The sequence below is a fragment of the Paramormyrops kingsleyae genome, chromosome 22 (assembly GCF_048594095.1).
Source record: "Paramormyrops kingsleyae isolate MSU_618 chromosome 22, PKINGS_0.4, whole genome shotgun sequence".
NCBI classification, from domain to species: Eukaryota; Metazoa; Chordata; class Actinopteri; order Osteoglossiformes; family Mormyridae; genus Paramormyrops; species Paramormyrops kingsleyae.
The window spans coordinates 17641470-17665284 of NC_132818.1; the positions used below are offsets into that span (position 1 = coordinate 17641470).

The following is a 23815-nucleotide window of genomic DNA, read 5'->3' on the forward strand; positions in this document are numbered from 1 at the left end:
ATGGAATTCTCAGAAGTGCCTTTGGGGTGTGAAAAAGTGGGATGTCACCATTTATTTCAAGAGCTAAGTTTGTCCCAGGATCATGAGCCTGGTTTGTACAATCGCGATCAGACAGCCACAATCCCAATCAGGACACGAACAATCCTGATCAGGAGAGCCACGTGTTCCCTGAAATCTATTTCTAGAATTAGAATTTAGTGATTAATTGTCATTGTTGAGTCACCTCAGCACACGGTGCACAACAACGAAATGTGCATTTAACCCATATGTGACATCGTGACATAGCAGGGGGCAGCTAATTCAGCGCCCGGGGAGCAGTGCTTGGGGGCGGTACCTTGCTCAGGGTACCTCAGTGGTGCCTTGCTGGTCAGGGATTCGAACCTGCAACCTTTCGATGATGCAATGATCTTGTTTATATTTCAGAAGCTACTCCACTCTCAACCACAGCAACCAATTTTACGCAAAAAAAAAACAAAAAAACAATGGAGTTTGCCACTTCTACTGTGGCAAGTACAGGATATTAACAAAATGAATTACAGCCCTGGGGGCTATTTCAGTTGTCAAAGGCCCCCCTGCCACAGTTAAAGTTGTGGCCCCGGGGGAGGAGCCTGGAGGGGGTTGTTTTGAGGCCCCTTCTTTACATTAACGACCCCCAATCGAATAATCTTTTCCCATCATTCTTTGAAACGTTCTTACTTGTCAATGAGAAGCTGTGCACTTCAGGTAGCACGTTACGAGTGAGTATGACACCGGCTCCTTGTTCTAGTCATACTGTATATACTATGTAATTTGGTCTCACCCAGTCTGGATTGCATTACCACCACGAAGTGTATTGACAGAGCTAAAGGGTACTTTATAGTTAGTATTTGTAACCCAAACCCATAGATCAGCTCAAACATAATAAATGAACTTAAAAACTCAACAGCCTTCAGCTGTGGTATCTGATAGGCTGGGTCTGCTAGGTTTCGATATCCCCAGAAATCACAGGGATCCTTTATGCATCTGAAATCAGAGTTCGCAGCCTAAATTACCTCATAGTCGCATGCAACACTTCCGAATGCCGTTTTGAAAGTGTATTTAGAATGCGCGGTATATGAACTGCGCCCACATGCATTATTTCACGCACACGATTCCTTTTCATACAAATACCTAAGAGTGAAAGAACAGAGTTAGGAACACTCCTCAGCAACATGAATTGAATCTTTTCCTCGTATTTAGATAGTCGCAACAGAACCGGAAGAAAGGTGTGCGGATGACAGCGAAGTGCCGCAGGCGGTATCGCAAGAGCCGGGTAGGAGGGTGGAGCGACAGGCGGCGTTTCACGGGCAGAGGCGGCGCCCTGGTGCATTGAAAGAGCTGCACGTTGGCAGCGCAGCTTCTCCCCATCGCCGTGCGGAGACTGCGTGCGGGGGCCGCTGTGGGTGCAGCCAGCGATCGGCGCTGTTATAAAAGCTGCGGTGCTTCGCGAGGCAGGAGCGCGTCAGTATTTCTGCAGCCGCCCATCCCGCGTCTGGTTTTTTTTTCTTTTCTTTTTTTTTTTTTTTTTTACGGATTGTCTCCCCACCACATCTTCCCCTTCTCCCCCCCCCTCTCGGATAACTCTTCTCTGATAAGGAAAGTCTGGTGTATGGTTTTGGCTGAAGCTCGCAAGATGTCTCGTACCGACGAGGTCCACCGTATAACGGAGAATGTCTACAAGGTAAAGTCCCTCCCAGCAGTGGCGGCTGCCAGCCCGATTAATGATTTTCGCTATGTTTTCGAAATATATAGCGCTTTTTCGGGGTTCTTCGGATGCTTATATCTGCTCCAATACAAGCGGTTACTATGACTGACCTTTGTCATTACAACAGGTAACCTGTGAACTCCCTCTCCAAATGTAGCAAAGCGAAACAATTTAATGTATCTTATTTTTCCCCAGTCGGAGTGATTAAAATAAGAGACACAGTGTGTTGGTTTTTTTTTTTATTGTTATTTATTTATCTATTTTTGCCGCTGGCGTGAAGAAATGCTCTCGGTGATTCCCAAACTCTGCACTTACCCGCAATGGAATGTTATTTAAAAGGGAAATCGGCTCCACGTACTCCAGCGATCTGGCCATCGCCGTCTGGAGCTTTTTAGGTATTAATTAGGGATGATATCAGTAGGAAATAATTAATTGCATGTTGTTAAAATTCGTTATACCCGATGGAGCGCCCGGACTTTGAAGTGCGATCGGAAACCTGTGGAGTCGTGACACTATGTGCAACAGTGCGCAATCTGCCGGTCATCTCTGCGCCTGAATGACTGCGGAGAGCCGTGTGAACAATGATCAGTCTGATCGGCTGGATTCACCAGCACGCTCTTTGGGGCTGTAGTACGATTCTCATTATACATGAGATCTTCAGACAGACGTGTGGTTTCCAAATAATCGGGAAATTCTGTGTCGCGACAGGCATAGCAAACAAGCCTTCAGGCTTCCTAGTGTTAAAAACCAGTTTTGCGAAATATGTAAAGCTATAAAATACTTTACTTTCAGGGTTCAAGTTTACGGTTCGTTGGGTTTTCTAAGTAATTCGGAAGGTCGTGAGCTGGGATTTTTTTTCATTCTGTTCTTTAAAGGTAAAAGTGTGATATAACTGATTTAAGTTAGGCTATAGTGAAAATGCTCTTGTTCTCCCCACCTAAGTGAATATGTCAGTTGGCAAATGAACCAGAAATACTAGCTGCATACTGTGCCTTTAGCCAGAGAACTTGGCACCTGATACTTAAAATAAGACTGTGCGGTTCTAGTTCCCGCAGACACGCACACGCACATGCACAGCCCCGTAGACGGAAGTCCGCAGTGTCTCTGACAGGTAGATAATGCGATGCATGGTGGTGTTTGTGGGGAGAGAAAGAGAGAGAATCTGCTAAAGAAAGCGTTGTGAAGAAACGATGGACGGGTGTGAGTGATGGAATCTGTCGGTCCCTTACGCTCCCTCCCCTGCCTTATGCCGGCCGCCCCCGCGCGCCCACACAGGCGCGGGCACGCGCAGCCTGACATCAGGATATGGGTCGTAACTCCAGGAGCTGTGAAGCGGCTCCCTCTACTGTATACCTTCTTAAGAGATAGTACTCAGATCCCTGCGCCCCCCCCCCCTCCTAGCCCCAACCCAGCAGGTGCTGACATTAATAGGGCATTTTGTCTCCGTCTGTGCAGCATATGTGGATAGAATAACGCATCAGCACAATAATTGCTTTGGGCGCCATTTTGTTGTAGAAGCTTAACTGTTTTTGTTGTGCTTTTAACGAGAGAGAGAGAATAAAGCTTAAGGAACAGTGAGAGCAGGGTAATTATGACACTGTGAACTGTGCGGCTCACCCCCCACCCCCCCCAGAGCTTGGAGGGTTGATCACCGGGACCACCTGTTCAGTCCAACATGCTCGGCTCTGTGCTGTGAAATGTGCAAACCCACCACGACAGGAGAGAAGCCTGGTGTGAGGGAGAGAACCCCCCCCCCCCCACCTTTGGCTATTCTTATTTCTCTCCAAACCAGCTGGTAGAGAGGTGGAGGAGGCGGAAGTGCAGAGAGAGTCAGATCTTTGGTGTGGCTTGGAGCTTCTGCTCATCCTCCATTCCTCGTGCAGTCTCCCTCCCTGCCAGCAGGGGGCATAGTAGTTTCCAACCTGTAGCTCACTTGTTCCAATCGGAGGAGGGATTCTCTGGTGTCCCTCGTTGCAGGGTGCTTAGCACAAATTGCTCCTATGAAGTGTCTGGCTATATAAATAGGCTGGTGATGGGTATGAATGTTAGTCACTCTGAATAACGCAGCGCCCATTGAGCTAAAAGTAAATGTAGGCCAAGGTGAGCAATATAGGCTCTTGGCAGGGGCCACGTCTGTTTGACACCCAACTTATCAAAAGTGCCACCTTGAGAAGTTGATTGTGGGGCAGGCGGTGTCGGGATTTTTATTCCCCTTGAATGGGGGGGGGGGTTCAGGAGTTGCCCATGTCGTCTGCTGATATGACTGGGAGTCCTTGTGCTAGCGCTGTGGTTTTGTTAGCCAAGGGCAGTGGGCCGGGTTAGGTTTATTGATGCAGAGGAAAGGAAAAGAAAAACATGGACCTGGGACCAAAGTTAAACATGTTTCAGTGGTCTGGAATCATCGTGACCTGCTGTGGCAAGATTGGTGGGGAGGGGCATAAGAGGGGCCGTAAATTTGTACAGAGGGGCCAACCTTACCATTAGCCAATGATACGCTTTGATTCGATGAGTGACGGGGAAGTGGATACTATGGCAACCAATCAGCTTTCAGCTGGTGCCTGTGGCCCCGCCCCTATATTCACTCATGGACTGTAGCTGTCAACTCTATCAGTGACAAGAATGATATGGCTGGTACACTAGGCTGCACAGAAACATATCATCCAGTGTCAGACTGTTCTGGGTCAGTCTGCTGCTCCGATACGAAGCACAGCTGATGTTCCCACAGGCCTCTGCCCAAGGAGAGTCTGAAATCTGCCCTCCAGCCTGCATCCACAGGTACAGCTGATTAATGGAGCGCCACTTGAACCTGAAGCTCTGTGACTGGTTGCCGCTTGTGTCGCAGAAACCTGCGGTGGTCTGGAATCATTCACGGGAGCATGGGGGTGTTTAATTATGTGCCTGGGGGGGGTGGGGGGGTCACAGGTTTTGTTGGCATGTCTTTGCACAGATGGGCCTCCCCTAGAATTCCAGGTGTAAAGAAGGTGCTAATTAAAAGCATATCTAAAAGCTACAGGGTGCAATCCCTGGGGGACTAGAAGCGTAGATCCCCATCTGGAGGGATGTGTGTGCGGAGAGGGATGTGTGTGCGGAGAGGGATGTGTGTGCGGAGAGGGATGTGTGTGCGGAGAGGGATGTGTGTGCGGAGAGGGATGTGGTGAGGCTTATGAATAGGATGGGAAGGTCTACCTGGGGCCTCGGCCAACTAGAGGTGGGAGTCTCCGAAAGGAGGCGTGGTGTCTGCCCCCCTCCCCCGCAAGGTTAAGAAGGGGCAGGAGTAGATGATACCTTTCAGGCGGGTGTTTCAGGGTCTCAGACGTGAGTCACAGGCAGAGCTGGGTGACTCTACAGCCAGACTTGCATGGTTGAGGTATTTGTTAAGCTGAGGGATTATCTTAAACCCTCTGCTAGTTGGTTGAACCCTAACCCTACCTCCCACTACTGAGTCGCCCTCTGGTGAGGATTACAGGCCTGGGAGAGCCTGGCCCTCAAAGGCTTCTCTGAGCTGTTTTTCCCCTTGGCTCTGCTGATTGGCATAGTCGTCAAAGTTGATATTTCCGTGCAGTGATCCTTCCTTGGTGTGGCAGCTGCCAGTCATTCCTTGATTGATATTCCCAGCTAGACCTCCAGCCCTTCAGATCTGCCCCGGACAGAATAAAGCGCAGGAGCAATACCGTAGATCTGTAGAGTCTACAGTTGGTGATCTGTGAATTTAGACAGTGGCTTCGCAAACGTTCGTGGCCCAGCAAGGCCCGATGGATGGTTTGACACACTGGCAGGCAGTGTGGTGTGGCTCAGTGGTACAGAGAGGTTTGTATGTGTACAGCTTTAGTTGCCTTTGAGGAGACCTTATTTATTTATTTATTTTACGAGGACTTGTTCATTATCAAATCATCTTTCTTCTCCTGCCTCTGGGTTAGTTGGAATTGCAAATGTGCACAAAGGTAGAAGTGTGTGTGTGTGTGTGTGTGTGTGTGTGTGTGTGTGTTTATGCTCATTTTTGTGTATTCTGTCTTAACATTGTCCCAGTAATGCCCTTTACTCCCTTGTTCACAAAACCCTATTTTAAATTCCACGTCACCGTTTTCACCTTCATACTGGAAGCCTGGAATTCATCTCCCCGAAAGCTGCTGCTTTAAGTTAAATGGGGCAGTGTGTGGCTCATTGGGTTTGGGTGCTGTGCTTGTGGTCAGAAGGTCGCTGGTTTGGAATGATGTCCCCTTTGGGGCCCTGAGCTGGGCCCTTAACCCCCCAGTTGCCCCAGGGACTGCCTGCTAAGCCTGGTAACTTCTGCACTTAAGAGGAAGGTGCAGCCTTAGTTTACCCCCCCCCCCATCCTGAGGTCAGCTTTAGAGGACATGCTCAGAGTCCTGCTCCTTAAGCACAGTGGCGTTGTGGCCCTGCAGAGCTGCTGTGTGCTTTCTGGGTGGTGCCCCACCACAGACCGATACCACGCCAGGCTGTGCTGGTCTGCGTGAGAGTCAGCGATCACACAGGCTGCACACCGGGCCTTTGAGGGAGGCGTAATGCCTGGGCGAGGCGGTTTGATTTATGGATCTGTTTGGCTGTGGTGACTCTGCGCTGATGGGAGGGCCGTGCACATCTCCTCCCCCCCCCCCCCCCCCACCAGGTAGGCTAGCTTTCCACCAGGAGAGGCGGTCAGTGCAGTCTGACACCCAACCGCACCCCGCCTGTTGCCTAGCGAGGAATCTCGTTTGCGGCGCGACGGAAAATGAGAGGCCATCGGGCGGCGGTTTGATCTGTGAAAGTTCTCCACACCCCCCCCCCCCACCCCTCCCCACTTCTGTTAGATCTGAACAGATTTGTTCCTTAGCAACACACACTCGAAGCATTTCTGTCACCTCCGTGAGATCTGGGAGCTGGGCTTCCCGCCTCTGCGTCTACCTCTAATTCCTGTAATGAAAATAAACCGTCAGGAGTGACATGTTTAAGCAAGTTTCATCTCCCAAGGAAACTCTTGGCACGACTTGCCGGGTACTTTATTTATGCTTTTGGCTAAAAAAAAAAATAAAAAAATAAACTACAGTTGAGACCTGCTTTGTAGCTTAACCTCAAGGTCACGTGAAAGGGGGTCATCAGCACTCGGTGACTGGACCGTTTCTCGTTTTGGTTATGATTAGAAGGTCCAGAGTCTCCAACCAGAATCCTTCGGGTCTGGTAGAGCTACAGTCTGGAATATTTGGCTCTTTAAGCCAAACCATTGAGCAAAGCAAAAGATGACATAATGCCTTAGGCTTCGTAATATTGCATATATTAAAGTAACAACAATGTGGTTTATTACCTAAGGAGGTACATGTACCAATAATCCAATAATACACTTGAATCAGACTATTGTGAATCTACATTTTTTTTTTTTCTTCTCCTTACGCCCACCTTCTCTCTGTTGTGGGGGTGGAAAGAACCTGTTCCGAGCCCCCCGCACACACACACCCACCCACCCCACCTCACCCCCGTTACAAATTTTCCCAGCGTTTTTATTCTCGCTCGTCCTCGTCGCTTAGTGAACGCGGCCGCCTACGAGGAGGACGGCGATGGCCGTGCTCGGCATTCTGGAACGTTCTGAGCCAGTCTCATCCAAAATAAGGCCATTTCAGTCCCCCCTCCCTGCAGGCTGCTCAGCCAAAACATGGTCAGGCATCAGGAGCCGAAAATCGGCCTCAGTCATGTCTTTTCTCCACCCCGTCAAATAACACGACTAACGTCTGGTTTTACGATGAGAATTTGGGTTTAGTTCTCACTCTGTCGGTACCTGTCTGAATTTGTTTTCTTGTGGTTCTTACTCACCTTTTGTTTTAACCCTGTCGCTAAGGCAACAATTGCTAGAGTAAACTAGTAATGTTACGGACACCCTGTGACGTGTTCTGGGTGTGTTTCATCCTTCACGGAACTTTTCCGAAAGTTTTGCCAAAATACAGCGTCGTTAGCATGAGTTTAGTGTGGGATGTTGTTCTTGATAAGATCTACAGTGGTGCCATGTGACTCGGCAGGTTAGGTCACCGTGTCTGTACTCGGAAGGTCGTCGGTTCAAATCCTGGGGTTGGTAGAGTGACGTCACCGTTGGGTCCTTGAACAAGGCCTTCCAGGTGCTCTAGGAACTGGTTGGTCCTGCTTTCTCAAAAATATTTAAGGTAGGATAGTGTGGAGACTGCGGTATAAAGGACACTTTCTTTCAGTGGGAGAGGTTGTTCTGCTGCAGTATTGAGACTTTGTCCGATGATGAGCCTTGTTTAAAGGAGACTTCTGGTGTGGTTTGGTTTGGTGTGGGCGTGCGTCTGCTTCATTAATATGATTTAATGTGGGAGGCTATTGTAGCGAGAGAGGGAGATATGAGACAGGGAGAAGTCAGTGGGAAGGAGAGGGACGGACCGACTGAGCGAGGAAGGGTTGAGGAGGAGGCAGGCTAGGAGCGTGTTGGTAGTGGGGGGGGGGGGGCATACTGAGTGACAGTGCAGAGCTCTGTATCTTCATGGAAATGGCTCCTAATTACTGCGTGCTGCTCCAGGACTGTAATTACAGCTGGAGAAAGAGCGCGAGGCAAGGCAAGGAGGCCGGCGTGTTTTCTGCATGGATCATGACTGAATCAGAGCCGCCAGGACGCCTGTGTGTGTGTGTGTGTGTGTGTGTGTGTGTGTGTGTGTGTGTGTGTGTGTGTGTGTGTGTGTGTGTGTGTGTGTGTGTGTGTGTCTCCTCCACTTGCTTACTCTTCAAATTTCACTTCCTTGTGCTGTGCCTCGTCTGTGTCAAGCCAGCAAGATCTTCGGTGATGCAGGTTTTCTTTTTTTTTTTTTGGACACACAGCTCTCTCAGTGGATTCTGGGAAACCTTTTGGTGTAATATGGGCGTTACATTGTTAAACATGTATATGTGTGCGTGTGTGCGTGTGTGTGCGCACACGTGTTCCCTCTTTCACACTCGCAAAATAGAAACCTTCAGGTCAGGTGAACTGGTGGCCACTGTTGGCATGGAAACCGTTGCTGTTGACTGGCCATTTTCTTCTAAGTGCAGTCTGTATGAATATTGAGAGTAGGTTCTCGGATCAATGACGGGAGTGGCCGAACTATCAAGCCCTCACCGAGTGACGGTTCCCAGAGATCGTCTATCGACTCATTCCCCTCTCATCGACCGCCTCCTCCAGGCCAGAGCCAAGACCTGGGAAATCAAACCAGACCCTTTTAAAAGGATGTTTTTCTATAGTTGCTCACTGGAATGTTCTGTGGCTGCTCAGAGGTTTGTGAGATCGGTGGATGGCCCTGAAAAGGTTGTTCCACTACCAGGCAAATGAGGTAAGGTATTGTAGCTGTAGATCAGTCTTCGCTAGATGACTCTCATCTGACCCTCTCATTTCACTATTTGCGGTATGCCTCAGTCTCCCAAAGGCATGCAGGGAGAGGCGGCACCTCTAGTGGCAGTATTGGTGGGTGGGATTGGATTTTGTGTGGTAAATAACTAGTTATTTTGACTTCCATGGTTGTGTCGGCTTGGCCGGTTCCCATTGGGCCAAACACGTCAAGACTTCAGTTCTTCAAATCTCTACTGCAGTCACGGGGTTCCACCCACCCAAGGCTGTGCTGTTTTGCCCTAAGTGAATTCATGAGGTGCTTTATTGGGTTCATGGTTCCTCTTCTGCCTGCCTGTGTGCGTGTTGATTGGGTGAGGATGTGCAAGCTCTCCTACAGGCCTGCCTGCCATGTTTACTTGCTCCCTATTACACTCGGGCTGGTCAGTCGGCCTGGGACGTCCTCTGCACACGCATGCCATCGATTGTCCGCTTGTGCTGATCTTTCTGCCCGTCTGTCTATCAGCCATGCAGGCCTCATTGGCCCTTATCTACCACATCTCTGTCCCTCAGGGCATCCATGTCTAGGCCAGTTCTTTCCTCGTAGGCAAAGCTGCCTTTGCATATGCCGGTCAATCGGCAATGGGCTCGCACGACCCATAGCGTAGCGCTTCATGCTAACGTGTCACGCGATGTGCAGAGCTGCGAGGGGGGGACGAGCCTCCCCCGCCACCCGTAACACATCCCCGGCCCCCTCGCCCACCCCAGTACCACATTCCCACGAAGCTTCCATGGTTTGTTACAAAAGGGAGTCCTAGTCTGTCCCTGGCTCTGCCTTGCCTCCGGGGGAGGGAGGAAGGTCATGCAGATGAGCCATTTGAGGAATCTAAGGGCAGATAGCGTGAGGGGGGGGGGCTGTTAGGTGGAGCTTGTCTGTGATAATCTGCCTCAGTCTGCCAGCGCTTGGTATACGAGAACGTCCCCCACGAGATCAGAGTCCAAAGCTTTCCCCTGTGGTGGATGCCCTCCATAAAATTACATTTTTCTTTCATATAAATTTCTAAGAAATTAAGCGGCAAAGTCCTGTTTTATAAGCTTTAATCCTTTTTTTTTTTTGGAGGTTGGATTAGGAGACCCTCTGCAGCAGAACACAGAGTCAATCCCCACAGCAAATACGAAAGAGTATGAAGCAGATGTACATCTGTGTACGGAGATGGCCGCATGGGGAGTTTCCGGGCTGTTCCGTGAGCGCAGCCCGTCTCGGTGCCCTGGCTGCACTTTTGCGTCCCCAAGCCCTTGCCCGCGGAAACCAACCAGCTTACCCAGAGTTTTACTCATCGCTGTTTATTTGCTGTTCCACTGCTCACTCGCTGCTTACTTCTGAGTAATTTTAGATTATGACATGGACACATTGACGGACATTCTCGTATGTGTGCGTACACACACACACACACACACACACAGACTCATAAGTCAACAGCCAATGCCTTTTGGCTTGATCACCTGTGTGATCACACATCCATTGGATTGGGTGTGTTCAGATAATCGCTGTTTGTTGACACTTCTAAAAGGCCACAGAGGTGTGTGTGTGTGTGTGTGTGTGTGTGTGTGTGTGAGCACACGCACACATGCAGGCGGGGATGCTTCCGGATGTTTCCGCATCTGTATCTCGACAGAGAGAATCAAGGCCTTTGCTCCTGCTGTGAGGTGGCAGGCCTCCTCCCCAGATGTCACCTCTGTGCCTCTGCTCACACTCTCTCTCTCTGCCTCTCTCTCACCCTGTTCCTCGCGGCACGGGCAGGTAGAAGGTAATTACCACCTACTACCTGTGCCTCGTCGCCGACTCCCAGTGGGCGAGCAGAGGTGTGGCCGTCGCCAGTCATTATCAGTGTAATAATTAGGAATCGCATCTTGCCCGTTGCTCTCGTGGTCGTTACATGCCGTTTCGGGGTACGGTCTCCGTACAGCCCCAGCGTAGTCCCAGCTGTATCAGTAATGCCTTAGTAAAAAAAAAAAACCTTTTGGTGACTTTGCGATCTGCAGGTCAAAGTGTCATATTGGCAGTGAAGTGAATTGGATCAAATTACATGTGGAATTTTTATGATCTCTTATTATTATTATTATTATTATTATTATTATTATTTTAATCTCCTGCCTGTCCCTTTTTGACCTTTTCCCAACTCTGCAGCAGTTCTGGCCGGTGTTTCTCACCAGCGCTGTGGCTGCTCCGTAAAGGCGGGGGGGGGGGGGGGCACCGCCTTGCCCCCCCGCCCCCACCCTGGCTCTCTGTGATGGGGGTGTTGCCCATGTTACCGGACGTGAACCTTAACTCAACCCCCTCATACCTCCTTTAGCTTGTCCTCATGCGGAGATGGAGCATCATTGGATGGGGGGGGGGCTTTGTTCCTGACTCATCACTTATCCCTCTGATTTCTCGCTGGCTGAGATTCTATGGTCAAAAAAATCCCATCATCAGGTCACTGAAGCGTTTTCGCTACTTCGTAAATGCTTAGCTCGATGCTAAGGGATAGATGCTAAGGGGAGTATATCGGTAAGATCGTCCCGTCCCTCCCTGCACTGTGCGTGCGCTTTATACTTTCAGCAGCCCTGCTGCTTCACTGGACAGGAATTGCTGACCGTGTCCCTCCTTCCTAAGTTGTAAGAGAAACCCAAATCTTAGCCAGAAGTTTCATGTAGCTTCAGGGCTTCGTTTTCAATTAGCTTGGATCATGATGGATGACGGCACTTTAAGAAGACAATGCGATGGGCAGAATTTGTCGCGGGGTTCAAGGACGATGACAAATCGCTCTCTGGCTTTTTCCTGAAAAATGTAGCTGTGTTCCTGGTAACTATTGGTTAAGCGTCTCTGCACACTTCCAATCTAACCAGTTTAACCAAATACCGGATCCTGGGATTGTCAGTAATTAAATCCAGATTACCGGCAGATGGAGATTTCCCTCAGTGCCATAAGTTGAAAGCCCTTGCCTTAAGAACATCCAGTCACATACTGATTTAACCTCCTTACTTGTTTGTGTAGAGCGATACCTGTTGATACACCCCTGCTACTTTTTGGGAAATATGGTCATTAATATTCTATTGGGTCCTCCTAGGGACAGTGATTTGGTCTAATCAGAGACCACCCAAGCTGCTGGGGTTAACAGGCACAGGCATAAATCATATAAATGACTCATTATCATCATCCACATTATTAATTATCATCATTATGGTTATTATGGTTAATAGTAGTAATGATGATCCATCCGTCAACAATAGCAATTTATTATTTTTGCTCCAGGGGTGGCCTGACCCCATGCGCTCACTGTGTGTGTGTGTGTGTGTGTGTGTGTGTGTGTGTGTGTGTGTGTGTGTGTGTGTGTGTGTGTGTGTGTGTGTGTGTGTGTGTGTGTGTGTTTGTCACAATGCCCCCACAATGTGATTAAAAACCTGTTGTTTTGATGCTGTGGGGACCGTTTTTTCTATCCCCACAAGGGAAATTCCATTTTATAAAAATCTGTGATTGCAATCAGAAAACAAAACAAAAAATAGTCTTATATTTTGTTTGGTTACTTGTGGTTGAGATTAGGGCTGGGTAGGGGTTAAGGTTGTGTGTGTGTGTGTGTGTGTGTGTGTGTGTTTGTCTCAGGAGAGCAAGATGAGACGTGCAAGGATTGAATTTAGCTGTACCTTGTCACCTGTGCAATAACAAAGGCAATCCTATTCTGTTCAATTACTGTGTGATGTCTTCCTCCCTATGACTTGCACGTCGTTCCTTGACCAACCCAAACTGAAGCAGCATACTTATGGCCGTAATGATGATGTCGCAGCATGGACATCTCGCTTCCTGCATGCCGGTTCACACCCTCATTCTCGTCCCACCTGACAATGCCCTGCTAAATCCACGTCTGCCCCCTGACATGTGATGATCCACTTAGACGCGTGATTGTTAAATCTTCCTGGATGGGTTTTTTTGTGTGCAAGTAAAGCCTTGTATAAGAGCAGGGATAGTTATGCTTTATATCCCGAAGGGTGTGGTACCCTTCCTGTTTGAGCGCGCCTACCGTTTTTGTGCCTGAACATGTCGCCGTATGATCAACCCCGTCCCCATTGTTCGGCGCGCTGAACTCAAGATGTCTGGACTATAATGATGCCGTAGTAAAAGACCCGGCCTGCTTTGACGCTGCAGGACCAGGAGGTGAGTAATCTCCTCCTTTATGGCAGCAGGAACAAGACTAGTTCTGAGTGGAGCTTTGGGGATATTTGGTATCAAAGAACATGTTGCCTGGATTTGAAGTCCTCGGTTTTTTCCCCCCTCCCTGTATGTATGTAATACAATATTTCATCCCATTGAGATCTTTCACTTTGACTGCAACTGGCTTTTTGGCAAATTTTCTTGGAGGAAGTTCAAGTGCGGATATTATAATGTGATCTTATTTAGCATATTATGTCCATTCTTTCATGTTTTTTTTTTTTTATATAGAATTGTTTTCTTTGGCTGGTTTTCGCAGCCACGTCCCTCAGGTTTCAAAGCTCCTCCCCCAATATTAGAGCCCCACCCCCCAGACATATGCCCGCTGTTCTAGGGTCATGCCTGGACGTGTCCCTGCGTCAGACGGCGCCCCCGATCCTCCTCAGAATCAATGCTCGCTCTGTTCCCGTTTTTGTGCAGTCCCAGTTTCTCCCTGCTGTGGCAGGCTGCCAGATCACGGGGTAGGGAAGGTGACCCCTGGCATCAGCCAACCAGCGCCCTCGACAGGGCAGGGTCAAGCGGGCAGATCCGAGAGTGGCATGTCGTGGCTGTGGCGATTTGCACGCTTCGTACTACGGTTTTGCTGTTGGGGCTCAGTCCTTCTCGTGACGATTCCTCGTGTTTACTATAGTTGCACACGGACGGTCTCAGCTGGGATCTTGTGAGCCTTTGCTGGGAGAACGGCTATAGGTTTATGGGGTCAATGAGGTCTGGCTCCAGTCCCGACACATGAAAGATGCTTGCTGATCGCGATGGTGTGAGAGTTTCATGGGAGGGGCACTGCAGTATTTCTGCTACACGCATGTCGTCAGTTCTCTCACACAGTCGTACTCGTGACCAGTTGCTGGATACTTGCCCCCCTCTCAGCATCCTGGTTTCTCCACGGTACAAATTATGGTCTGTGACGCAATAAGCCTCCAAAGATGGCCTCTGATTTCAACTCTTCCCTCTCCCAAAACTAAAATGGCAACAAGGCAGTATATTGTTGTTCCCCAGCAGTGCATGCTCGTGGTCGTCCTGGTACGTGAGCCGGTGTTTGCTGCGTGTCTGTGTGTGTGTGTGTGTGTGTGTGTGTGTGTGTGTGTGCGTGTGTGATCTATCCAGAAATACAGGCTATGATGACAGCTCCTTCTCCTGCTAAAGAACTGTACTATTTCTGTTGCAGACCATCATGGAGCAGTTCAACCCCTGCCTGCGAAACTTCGTTGCCATGGGGAAGAACTACGAGAAGGCCCTCTCCGGTAAGCACACGAATGGCTCACCAGGTTCCTCTGCAGCTCCTGTTCTGCTGTCCCGTCACTAACCCCTGGACGATATCGGGGCGTGGTTCGCAAATAACGAACGAAAGCCAAACTGCGGAACGTAACATGGGCTTTATTTTTAACTTCTGGACGTTCGTTCCCGCTTCGTGCTGATGGTGGTTGGATGCTTCCTGAATATTCAGCCTGCTTTGGCTGTGCAACGGTGGGGAATCCCGGGGGGGAGGGGGGTCCTTCTGGAATGTGATGTGGTTTTCTTTGTGTGGTGTCCCCCCCCCCCCCCCCAAATTTCATTGCATATCAGAAGGTCTTGAAGGAAGGACTCTGCACCTTTTGCCTTTGTGCCTATATGCCTTCCTCCATTTCATTTGTCTACCTGTAATCAGAAGGTCACGGGTTCAAATCCCAGGGTCAGCAGAGTGATTTCACCATTGGGCCCTTCAGTATGGCCCTTAACCCTTAATTACTGTCTCACTCTGCTTTCCCAATGAAAAAAATGGGTGTTATTTAAAATAGAAGTGTCTGCTAGATAAGTAAAATGCATGCAAATATGTATACTGTACATAAATTCCCCACGTATTTGAGTTTGGGTGGTTGCATGTTCAGAAAATTATCTAAAATGTCTCATTCCAGTTTCTTTATCTACATATATGAGCCTGTTCATTGATCAGCACTCAAAGCTGGGCGGGTAAAGCGTATTGCGCTCACAGGGGTCCAGGCCTTGTCACTCCCATTTACAGACCTATATTTTTCAAAGTAAGTTCAGCTGGGGCTTGTGACTGTGATTTGATTTGTGGCAGCGTGCCTCGTAAGTGGACGATTGAGAGGTAAATTTCATAAGAACTTGAGCATTTGTTCTCAAGCCAGGAAATGTTCTCCTGGAATTTCAGTATCATTGTGCCTGTACATTACTTTAGACAAAAGCTTTTGCGAAATAAATGCAACTAAATTGCAGGCATGGCGGTAATGCTTTCTTTGGTTGTTTTGAATGCATTATCGCGTTGCCGGTGGGAGGGATTTCAGAAAAGCAAAGCTCAGGGTTATTCAAAGATATATGTTTGCCTTACTGTTCTTTCTGTTATGGGTGATTTTCACCCGTCTGGTTCAGCGGTTCCGATGCGTTTCAGTCAGTTTTCCAATCATCTTGTCAATCATTCACCTTGAGGATCCTCCCGGATGAGCCATTGGTGCAGGTTCTGAGTGTCCGAGGCTGATCCTGGAGGGAGAATGCTTGAGCATTTAGGAGCGAGCATCCAGGGGTGCTGGTCACGTTCTGGGGAAACGACAATATTTCTGGTCCAGAAGCTGTCGTCTCTAGACTGTAGCTACCAACCTCTCAGCTCTTCATCTTCCAAGGGACGTGTAATCCTCTTTGTGGTCCGCGTCTGCCCCCCCCCCCCCGGCTTCATGCTCCAGGAAGGCAAAGCACTCAGGTTATCTGAGGCTAATCCCTTCTACCCCCCTGCTTGCTCACGTGCTCCTCTGACGGGCCTCACCCCTCAGCGGCATCTGGGTCTCTTGAGGTTTACTGGTCCACCTACTTTTGAATTTTGGTCGCCATGGTAAAGTAGCGTAGCACGCTAGCTGTGTTATCCAATGGCGTCGCAGCTCAGGGGGCCCAGAGCATATTTAGCATGTGGGTGTTCTTTTGGCCCCTGCACAAGCACATCCTATAGACATTTTTAGATCTGCCAGATTCTGTTTTGTCAAAGCAAGAACTGAATTTTAATGGTTCTTGAACTCGCTCCATGTGAGGCTGTTTGTATCTTGGCTCTTGCTCAAACAATTCCTCTTAATTACGCATTTAGGACAACAGTTTTTAACATCGGGGGAAAAAAAAAAAAAAAAAAAAAGTGCAACTGATATTTAGGTTCGATTAGTGTAAACAGTGCATCTGATTAAATACCAGTTGAGGTGATTTAAGTTGGGAGTTGGTGGAATGGAATGGAAATTGAAAAATACCTGCGGAGATGTTGAAGATGTTGAGTTGAGGGGGTAATAAAGTGAGGCTGAGAAGGGGTTCTCTTAACAGTACATAGTAATCATATAACTTTTACAAGTTGGGTGTGACTTATGTAAGCAGTATATGAGGTGAGGTTCAGGCATTTGTGTGCACAAAGAATCCAAACTCTTGGAGACTGAGTAAACGGTTCAGTCTGACCTCCAACCTCATGCCATCATCAACGTTGACGGCTAGTATGAAGGGACTAGATCCCGAAATTATTTCCCAGCACAGAAAACATTCATATCAAAGATTAATTTTTATTTCAAAATCATAAAAACCAATGGACCATCAAAGGGCATGAAAGAAATATTTGTCGGTCTAGATATGACCAAAAAAAAGCAGAGCAAAACAGCATACTGAACCTCGAGTCTGAGTATATTACACGATGGGTCAAACTGACTGGTATTTAGAACGTTTTCTTGTGCACATGATTATCACCGGCCCCGACACCCAGAGCGGGGTGGTGTTCAGCTTCATATTTTTGTTTAAATTTAAAGGGGAGCTGATCTGCGGTTAAATTGCATTCATTTATTTAGTAGATTTTTGTGTTTTTAATCTAAAGCGACATAAATGAGAGAGCATGACCGGTTACTCTCTAGGGTAATTCGTTTTGAGGGCCTTCCTCAAAGGCCCAGTGGTGACCAACCCCGGGATTTGAACCTGGGGCCTTCCATTTACAAGCACAGCATGCTGACCTTCTGAGCCGTGCACTGCTCCCACACCATGCCTTGACGTGCTTCCTTCATGCCCACAGGTGTGACGTTTGCTGCCAAGGGCTACTTCGACGCTCTCGTGCGGATGGGAGAGCTGGCCAGCGAGAGTCAAGGATCCAAGGATCTCGGTGAGTCTCTTCTCTGACTGTCCCTGCCCGTTGTGCCCCCCCAGTACCACAGTACTGCCCCCCCTGGGGGGGGGGGGGGAGGTGAAGAGAAGAATGTGGATGTCACATGTTCAGGTAAACTCACTCATGGGTTAGAGAACACTGTAGCACTAAAGGCTTTTCATTAAAATCATTTTAGATGTTTGTCTACTGCCTTGTCGGTTCAGATGTTTGCCCCACCCTATACCAATTAACTGATTCGGATCATTATTCATTATTTGTTTCAAGAACTAGAGTGACTTGCTTTATCTTGAGTGATGCCAAATCGATCAAAGGAACCGATTTCACCTCTGGCTCTGGAATCTATTCTCAGAATCCTAGTTAGAGGTTTGCCTTGCAGATGTGGGTGTGGATGAAACAGTTTGGGAGCATTTGTATGGCTGGGAGGAAGTTGCCACGGGAACTAAAAGGACAAGAAGTAAAATTTAACAAGTCAGGCAGTCAGCAGAATCAGCCTGTTATTTCCGAAATGCCTTCTGTAAAGAGGAACATCACCCGAAATTCGGGGCAACAAATTGGAACAAATCTCCTTAAAAACAAACCCACAGGAAGATATTTCGGTTCCCATTTCTATTGTAAGTATTTGCAGTATAAAAATAATGGATTACGTAAAATGTTAATCTGATATGCTGGCTCACCGCCATGGCATTTATTCCGTTTTGTGGTAATTTCTGTGTGTGTGTTTTTTTTTTTAAATATGTTACTTTATTGTGATGTCCAGAGAAAATATGGGGCCATTTACCCTTTGCCTGTGGCCGTTCCCCATGAATCCTTGGGGCTGTCAGCAGCGAGAGGGCAGATAACTGGGGAAATGCATGCTGGGAGTGTGTGCTGAGCTAGACAAGCAGGAGCGGTAAACAGGAGGGTAAACCCGACAAGCAGGAAGTTGTATTCAGGGCGAGTCATGTGACCTGGAAGTGTCCCACATGCATTCTGGACCAGCAATTCTGGTTTGTCCTAAACCAATCTGCCCTGCTGACTCACAGAGGTGTTTTACAGAGCTGGCTTTGGGGGTGGCTGCTGGCATTTAGCGATTGTTTATTCTATTGGTTTGTCTTGTTAAATTGAATTCAGTTTGCATTATTGACAGTTGCCCCCCCCCAAGCTGTGCGACATCAGTTCCTAATGCTGGTAGACCTTGGGGGGCGGGGGGGTGGGGAGGGGTGCTTCCATGATTCCATGTGCTGACCCCCATACTCCCTACCACGGGTTCCTTCTACGCTTGGGCTGTTCTCACCGTTCACAGGGTCTGCTTATGGTCTGCCAGAGGGATCAGCACTTTTATGTTTATATGTGTCGGTTTGGGGGGGGGAATGCCAGGTCTGCCTGTGTGTGCGTGTGTGGATTATGTTTATATCACATTGTGGGGACCTGTTGTTTTGATGTTGTGGGGACCATTTTTCAGGTTATTTTGTTTGGTTATTTATGGATAAGGTCATTAGGTTGGTATTAGAGTTTTCCCCATAGAAATGAATGGAGAGTCCAAAGATTACAAAAGTGTGTGTGTGTGTGTGTGTGTGTGTGTGTGTCCGTGAAGCATCTTAACGTGACACCATCCTGCGTAAGTGTCCCCTGGGCTCCCCCGATAGGGCAGCCTGCCCCATATCGCGTTCATCCGCTCTCCCTCATTGTCGTCTCAGGTGCTGGAGCCTGCGTTTCCACCGGCCCTCTCCTCTGAAGCGTTTAGTGGTAGCGCTCGTTATCGCCACGGAGATGATGATGATGAAGGCACTCCGCCAGAGATGGATAGGGACGATCGCGTGTCTGCCTTCTGCTTTGAGTTTGTTTCCATGGTGATTAGCCGAGGTAATGCTTTCGGGGTTAACTGGACGACGTTCCCATCGGAGAGCAGGAATGTGGGATTCCAGTGTGACTGGAAACATTCTGGAATTGCTGGTACCCTCTGCCCCCCCTTAAGGAAGTTGCCAGGGTCTAGCCAGAAATGCAAGGGACCAATGAGAATAAGGGCAATCAAATTGATTGTGTGGTGTTCATTGGCTGAAAGCTCTGACATGCAGTGTAATTCAGTATATCAGAGGATGCCTCCTAAATCCACACTGGAAAAATACTGGAATAAAGTCCCAGTTCCAGCAGGTTTTGTTTTCTGGCAGGACACGACCCTGGAGTCACTCATCTGGACCTCCCTGACTCACAAAGAGGGTTACTTCCTCCACTGCCCCCCCCAAGCACGCAGGCAGAGACATTTGGGAACACTGGCTGATCAGGCTCACTTGTGATCTTCTGCAGCATCACGGTCAAATTGTTTCCAATTTGAAATCGGAACTCAGGCCCCTCTCATGTCCGTCAAGGCTGTCCACAGAGACTGCCTGTTCACATTGTCAAGGCACCCTTGTAAAAATTGTACGAGACCTCGATCACATCTTCCGGTTTGTACACAATCTCTCAAGCTCTGCAGCACCAAAGATAAATAAATAAATAAAACCTCCCCCCCCCCCCCCCATTTATTTGGCTGTCTGCCTTCTGAGGGCATGTGAAATCCACCACTCGGCTGTCCAGCGGAGCCGTCAATCTCCGGGAACATCTTGTCGGATTAAAAAAATAAATAAAAAAATAGGACATCCCCCCCCCACCTGGCATTAATAGGATTGTCACACACCGTATGTGTGTATGTGTGTGTGCGACGTGTGTGCATGCGCACATGCATGTGGTCCACGCCCCTCAGTCCCCGACTCCCACACTCTCCCACGCACCCCTGTTCTGTTTGGTATAATCATTTCCCTGTCACCTTCCCTCCCACACACACGCATCTCTCTCTCTCTCTCTCTCTCTCTCTCTCTCTCTCTCTCTCTCTCTCTCTCTTTCTCTCTACTATCTCCACTAGTCTCTTCCTTCCTCTCCTTCCTCCCACCGTCGTTTCCACTCTTCCTCCTTCTCCCTCCGTCTCCCTCGAGCTCGGGACCGACTGATTGCTGGACTACACGACATTCACGGGAATCGATAACTGGGAAACGGGCTGGCCAGTACGGTGGCCCAGTGTACGTGAAGTTCGCGTGTTCTCCCAGTGTACGTGAAGTTCGCGTGTTCTCCCCGTGACACGTGGATTTCCTCCTGCAGTCCAAAGACAGACAATTAGGCTAATTGGCGTCTCTAAATTTCCTGTCGTGTCTCAATGTGTGCACGCGCGTGCCCTGTAATGGGCTAGCATCCTATCCACTGTGTCCCCCTGCCTCGTGCCATATGCTGCTTGGCAGAGGCTCCAGGTTCCCCCCACGACCCTGTTCCGAGCAGATGGGTGGATGGATGGAAAATAATTCAGGCTTAGTAGGGTGTAGGTCTTCATGGGGGTTCTTCATGTCAGCGCCTGTAGCTGTGTGACTGGATTTGTGTGGGAGTAGTTAATTAATCATTAAATTGATTGAAATTGTAGGATTTCGTGGCCCTCACTCAGGAGTGGACCTGCGCACAGCAGACTGTCACACAGTTGATATTTCGGGCCTCCCTCTGCACTGCCCTCAAGGGTGGGGGGAGGGGGGCACATAACTCAGGGTTTTTTTGCAGCTCAGTGTAGTTTGGTATGAAATGGCAGTTTTCCTTTGTCAGCCCCCCCCCCCCACCAGTACCTCCCCACCTACCCCACCTCCTTGACTGTAGCGGTTTATTTCTGAGCACTACAGTGCCTGCTGGGAACTGGTTAGGAGATACAAGGTCTTCCTCCTCTTCATCCCATTCTGAACACACACCCTCATTCTCATTCAGTTATACGCTCAAACAAACCCTCTGCCTCATTCAGTTATACGCTCAAACAAACCCTCTGCCCTGCATTCATATACACACGCCCAAGCCATTCACACTCTCTCTCACACATTCCATACTTTCTATTCATTCTTGTATACACACACCCTTGTTTACACAGTGACGGACTGCTGCTCTTAATTTATATACATACCTTTCTAATTTGCATGTCCTCTAATATGAAATTCCTACCAGTGCTAACTTGCATATAAAGACTCTGTGCGTGTGTGCGTGCGTGCGTGTGTGTGGATTAGGTTTATATTGCTTTGTGGGAACCATATGTCCCCCACAATGTGATTAAAAGCCTGTTATTCGACTTTCTGGGGACGATTTTTCAGGTCCCCACAAAGATTTGTGAATGCAGTGAAAAGAAGTAAAAATGCCAGAAGTCTCATATTTAGTTTGGTGACTTATGGTTAAGGTCGGGGCTGGGTAGGGGTTAAGGTCGTCATGTTGGGAGTACAGTCTTCCCCATAGAAATGAATGGAGAGTCCCCACAAAGATATAATTACAAAAATGTGTGTGCGTGTATGTATGTGCGTTACTCCTTCTCCCCCCTCCTTAAGTCTCACCTTCCTCTCCCATATACTTATAACATGATGGCCTCTGACCAGCTTCTGACGGTCTGAGATGGGTTTCGGTCTGTCCCACCTCCCGGGTTCCCTTGAGAGAGCGCCATCTTCACGAACCGTGACGACGGACACGAGATGGAGGCCGTAGTTATCCTGGGAGAGTCTCAGTGCCCTCTTAGATTCCAATGGCAGCCATCCAGCAAATTTTTTTATTTTCTTTACTTTTTGCAAATGAGGGCCAGTCAGAGTGCTGGTGCTGTAGCTGGTGGCCATTTTGTTTTTGACTCTTTCCTCTGTCATGCTTTCGCTCTTCTGGTGCAAACGGGAAGTAGTGGGATAGGACGAGAGCAGCACGGGGGCACGTGCTTCACACCAGCTGCTGCCCGATCTGCTGCACGTTCAGTATGGTGATTTTGCACCAAAATAATAAACAAAAATGTGTTTCATTCTGCAAGACTCTTTCTGATAAAACTAACCCAAATTTTTTTTTTTTGCCAATCTACCGCTACCTCCCTCCCCCAACCCAACTGTCAAGTGGTTAGATATTTTGGCTTGATAAAGTGTCTGCTGTCTGGGGGGTCCATTTGGTGGGTCACTGGCCGCCTGGCGTGTTGTCAGTCTGTGCCACACTCATCCCAGCATGGAGAACAGAGCCTTCATTTTCCTAGCGGCTCACCATCCTCACCTGTAGGGGGCAGGGTTGAGTCAATCCGACAGGCCCCGGTATTATTGGCGTCTGGATAACGGGGGGGCGATGTCATCGCCGAGAGGGCAGTAGCACCCCAGCCAGGTCTAATTACAAAAGCGCACAGCATTGTCTGCAGAAGGGAACACTCTGATCCCTTTCTTTGTTCCACCCCACCCCTTCCATTTTAAGCAAAGGCTGGGAGAGCATCTCATTTTCAAAGAGCACATCGCCCTGTTTGCAGAGGGGCTGCTCGGATTCGAGCGATAGCAGGCTGAAAGCGATCGTTTTGGCTGGCGGCGGAGGGAGGGAGGGATGGATAATTTTCTGGTTTTACATCTTTGCTAGTGGGCCTCACGCTTATCGCACTTTAGTCATGTGCATTTTTAGGCCGCGGAGGTTTGCTGTGGACCGTTTTCGTGTTTCGACCAGTAGGGTGGTTACAATAAATTCTCAGTTCATTTTCCATATTGGATGTTAAGAATAGTGTAGTCTTTGCTCTTTTCAGTGTGTAATATATTACTCTTCCCCTCAACTTTGGGGGGGTCTGCCCTGAGGATGGTCTGAGTTATGTGTTTACACCCAGTGTCCTTGCTTGCTCAGCCTTGTCCATCCGGGGAGGGGTGCTGTGACATCATTGTAGTTGGCTTTCTTAGTGGGTCAGTAGGCTAAGGTAGCTCTGCTCTCGCCCTTTCGAAAGTAACTCCCCAGCCACATTGCCATGGTTCGTGCCCCCCACCCCGCTGATGTACGTCGGCACTTAAGCCACATCGCCCACCCAGTCGACATCAGCCAAGAGCAGGTTGCCAAGGTGGTCAGCGGAAGCGTTGAAGTTGAGCTTTCTGCGTCATTGAGAATTTAATGGGGAGGAGTGACCTCTCCCAGCCAATCGGATCACTGCAGGAGAATTCCCTCCCCAGCCACATTCGAGTCCCACAGCTGAAGGAAGATGGCCCAGTTTTATTTTGCTCGACTTGTCTCTGGGGCCTCCTGCATGTTCCAGTCCTGCATTTTCATTATCGGGTTGCGTACATCTTAAACTGGCTGAGTAGGCGGTGGTGGTAGGGGAGTTTTGCGGACTGACGTGGCACCGACGTGTCATGGGAGGCCATCAGGGGCAGGGCCGCCCACTTTAAACCCACCTCGGCATTCGGCAGCTGTGACGTCAGGCTCTGATGTCCAGGGGCTTGTGGGAAGTATCTAATGTAGGTTCCATGTGGAGCCTTGGAGATCTGCCCGTACACACGGAGCTCTTGGGTCAGGATCTTTGGGGTGAGGTGTTTCAGAGCACGTTTTCAGAAGGGACTCTACATGTCTCAACATGCCCGTGACGACGCGGAGCGGCTTCTGGCCAGTAGGGGCACACCTGCTTGCCGACGGCACCCTCGTCGTCACGGA

The 23815-nt window shown here is 48.9% G+C and overlaps 1 protein-coding gene across 6 annotated transcripts in view; it reads left to right on the top strand.

Moving 5' to 3' along the window:
* Positions 1-1373: 1373 nt before the first annotated feature.
* Positions 1374-23815, top strand: part of LOC111852855 (BAR/IMD domain-containing adapter protein 2-like) — a 49742-nt gene continuing 27300 nt past the window's right edge. For 3 of the 6 annotated variants that reach the window (XR_002840328.2, XR_002840329.2, XM_072705216.1), the window contains exons 1-3: positions 1374-1699; positions 14429-14504; positions 17282-17368. Coding sequence is in view for 4 of the 6 variants with exons in the window: in XM_072705216.1 (XP_072561317.1) it covers positions 1628-1699; positions 14429-14504; positions 17282-17368 (235 nt within the window). In the remaining 2 variants the exon portion in view is untranslated. Of the gene's footprint in view, positions 1700-13187; positions 13210-14428; positions 14505-17281; positions 17369-23815 lie in introns of those variants that run through there. The other 3 variants (XM_023829181.2, XM_023829180.2, XM_072705217.1) reach the window with 2 other exon arrangements.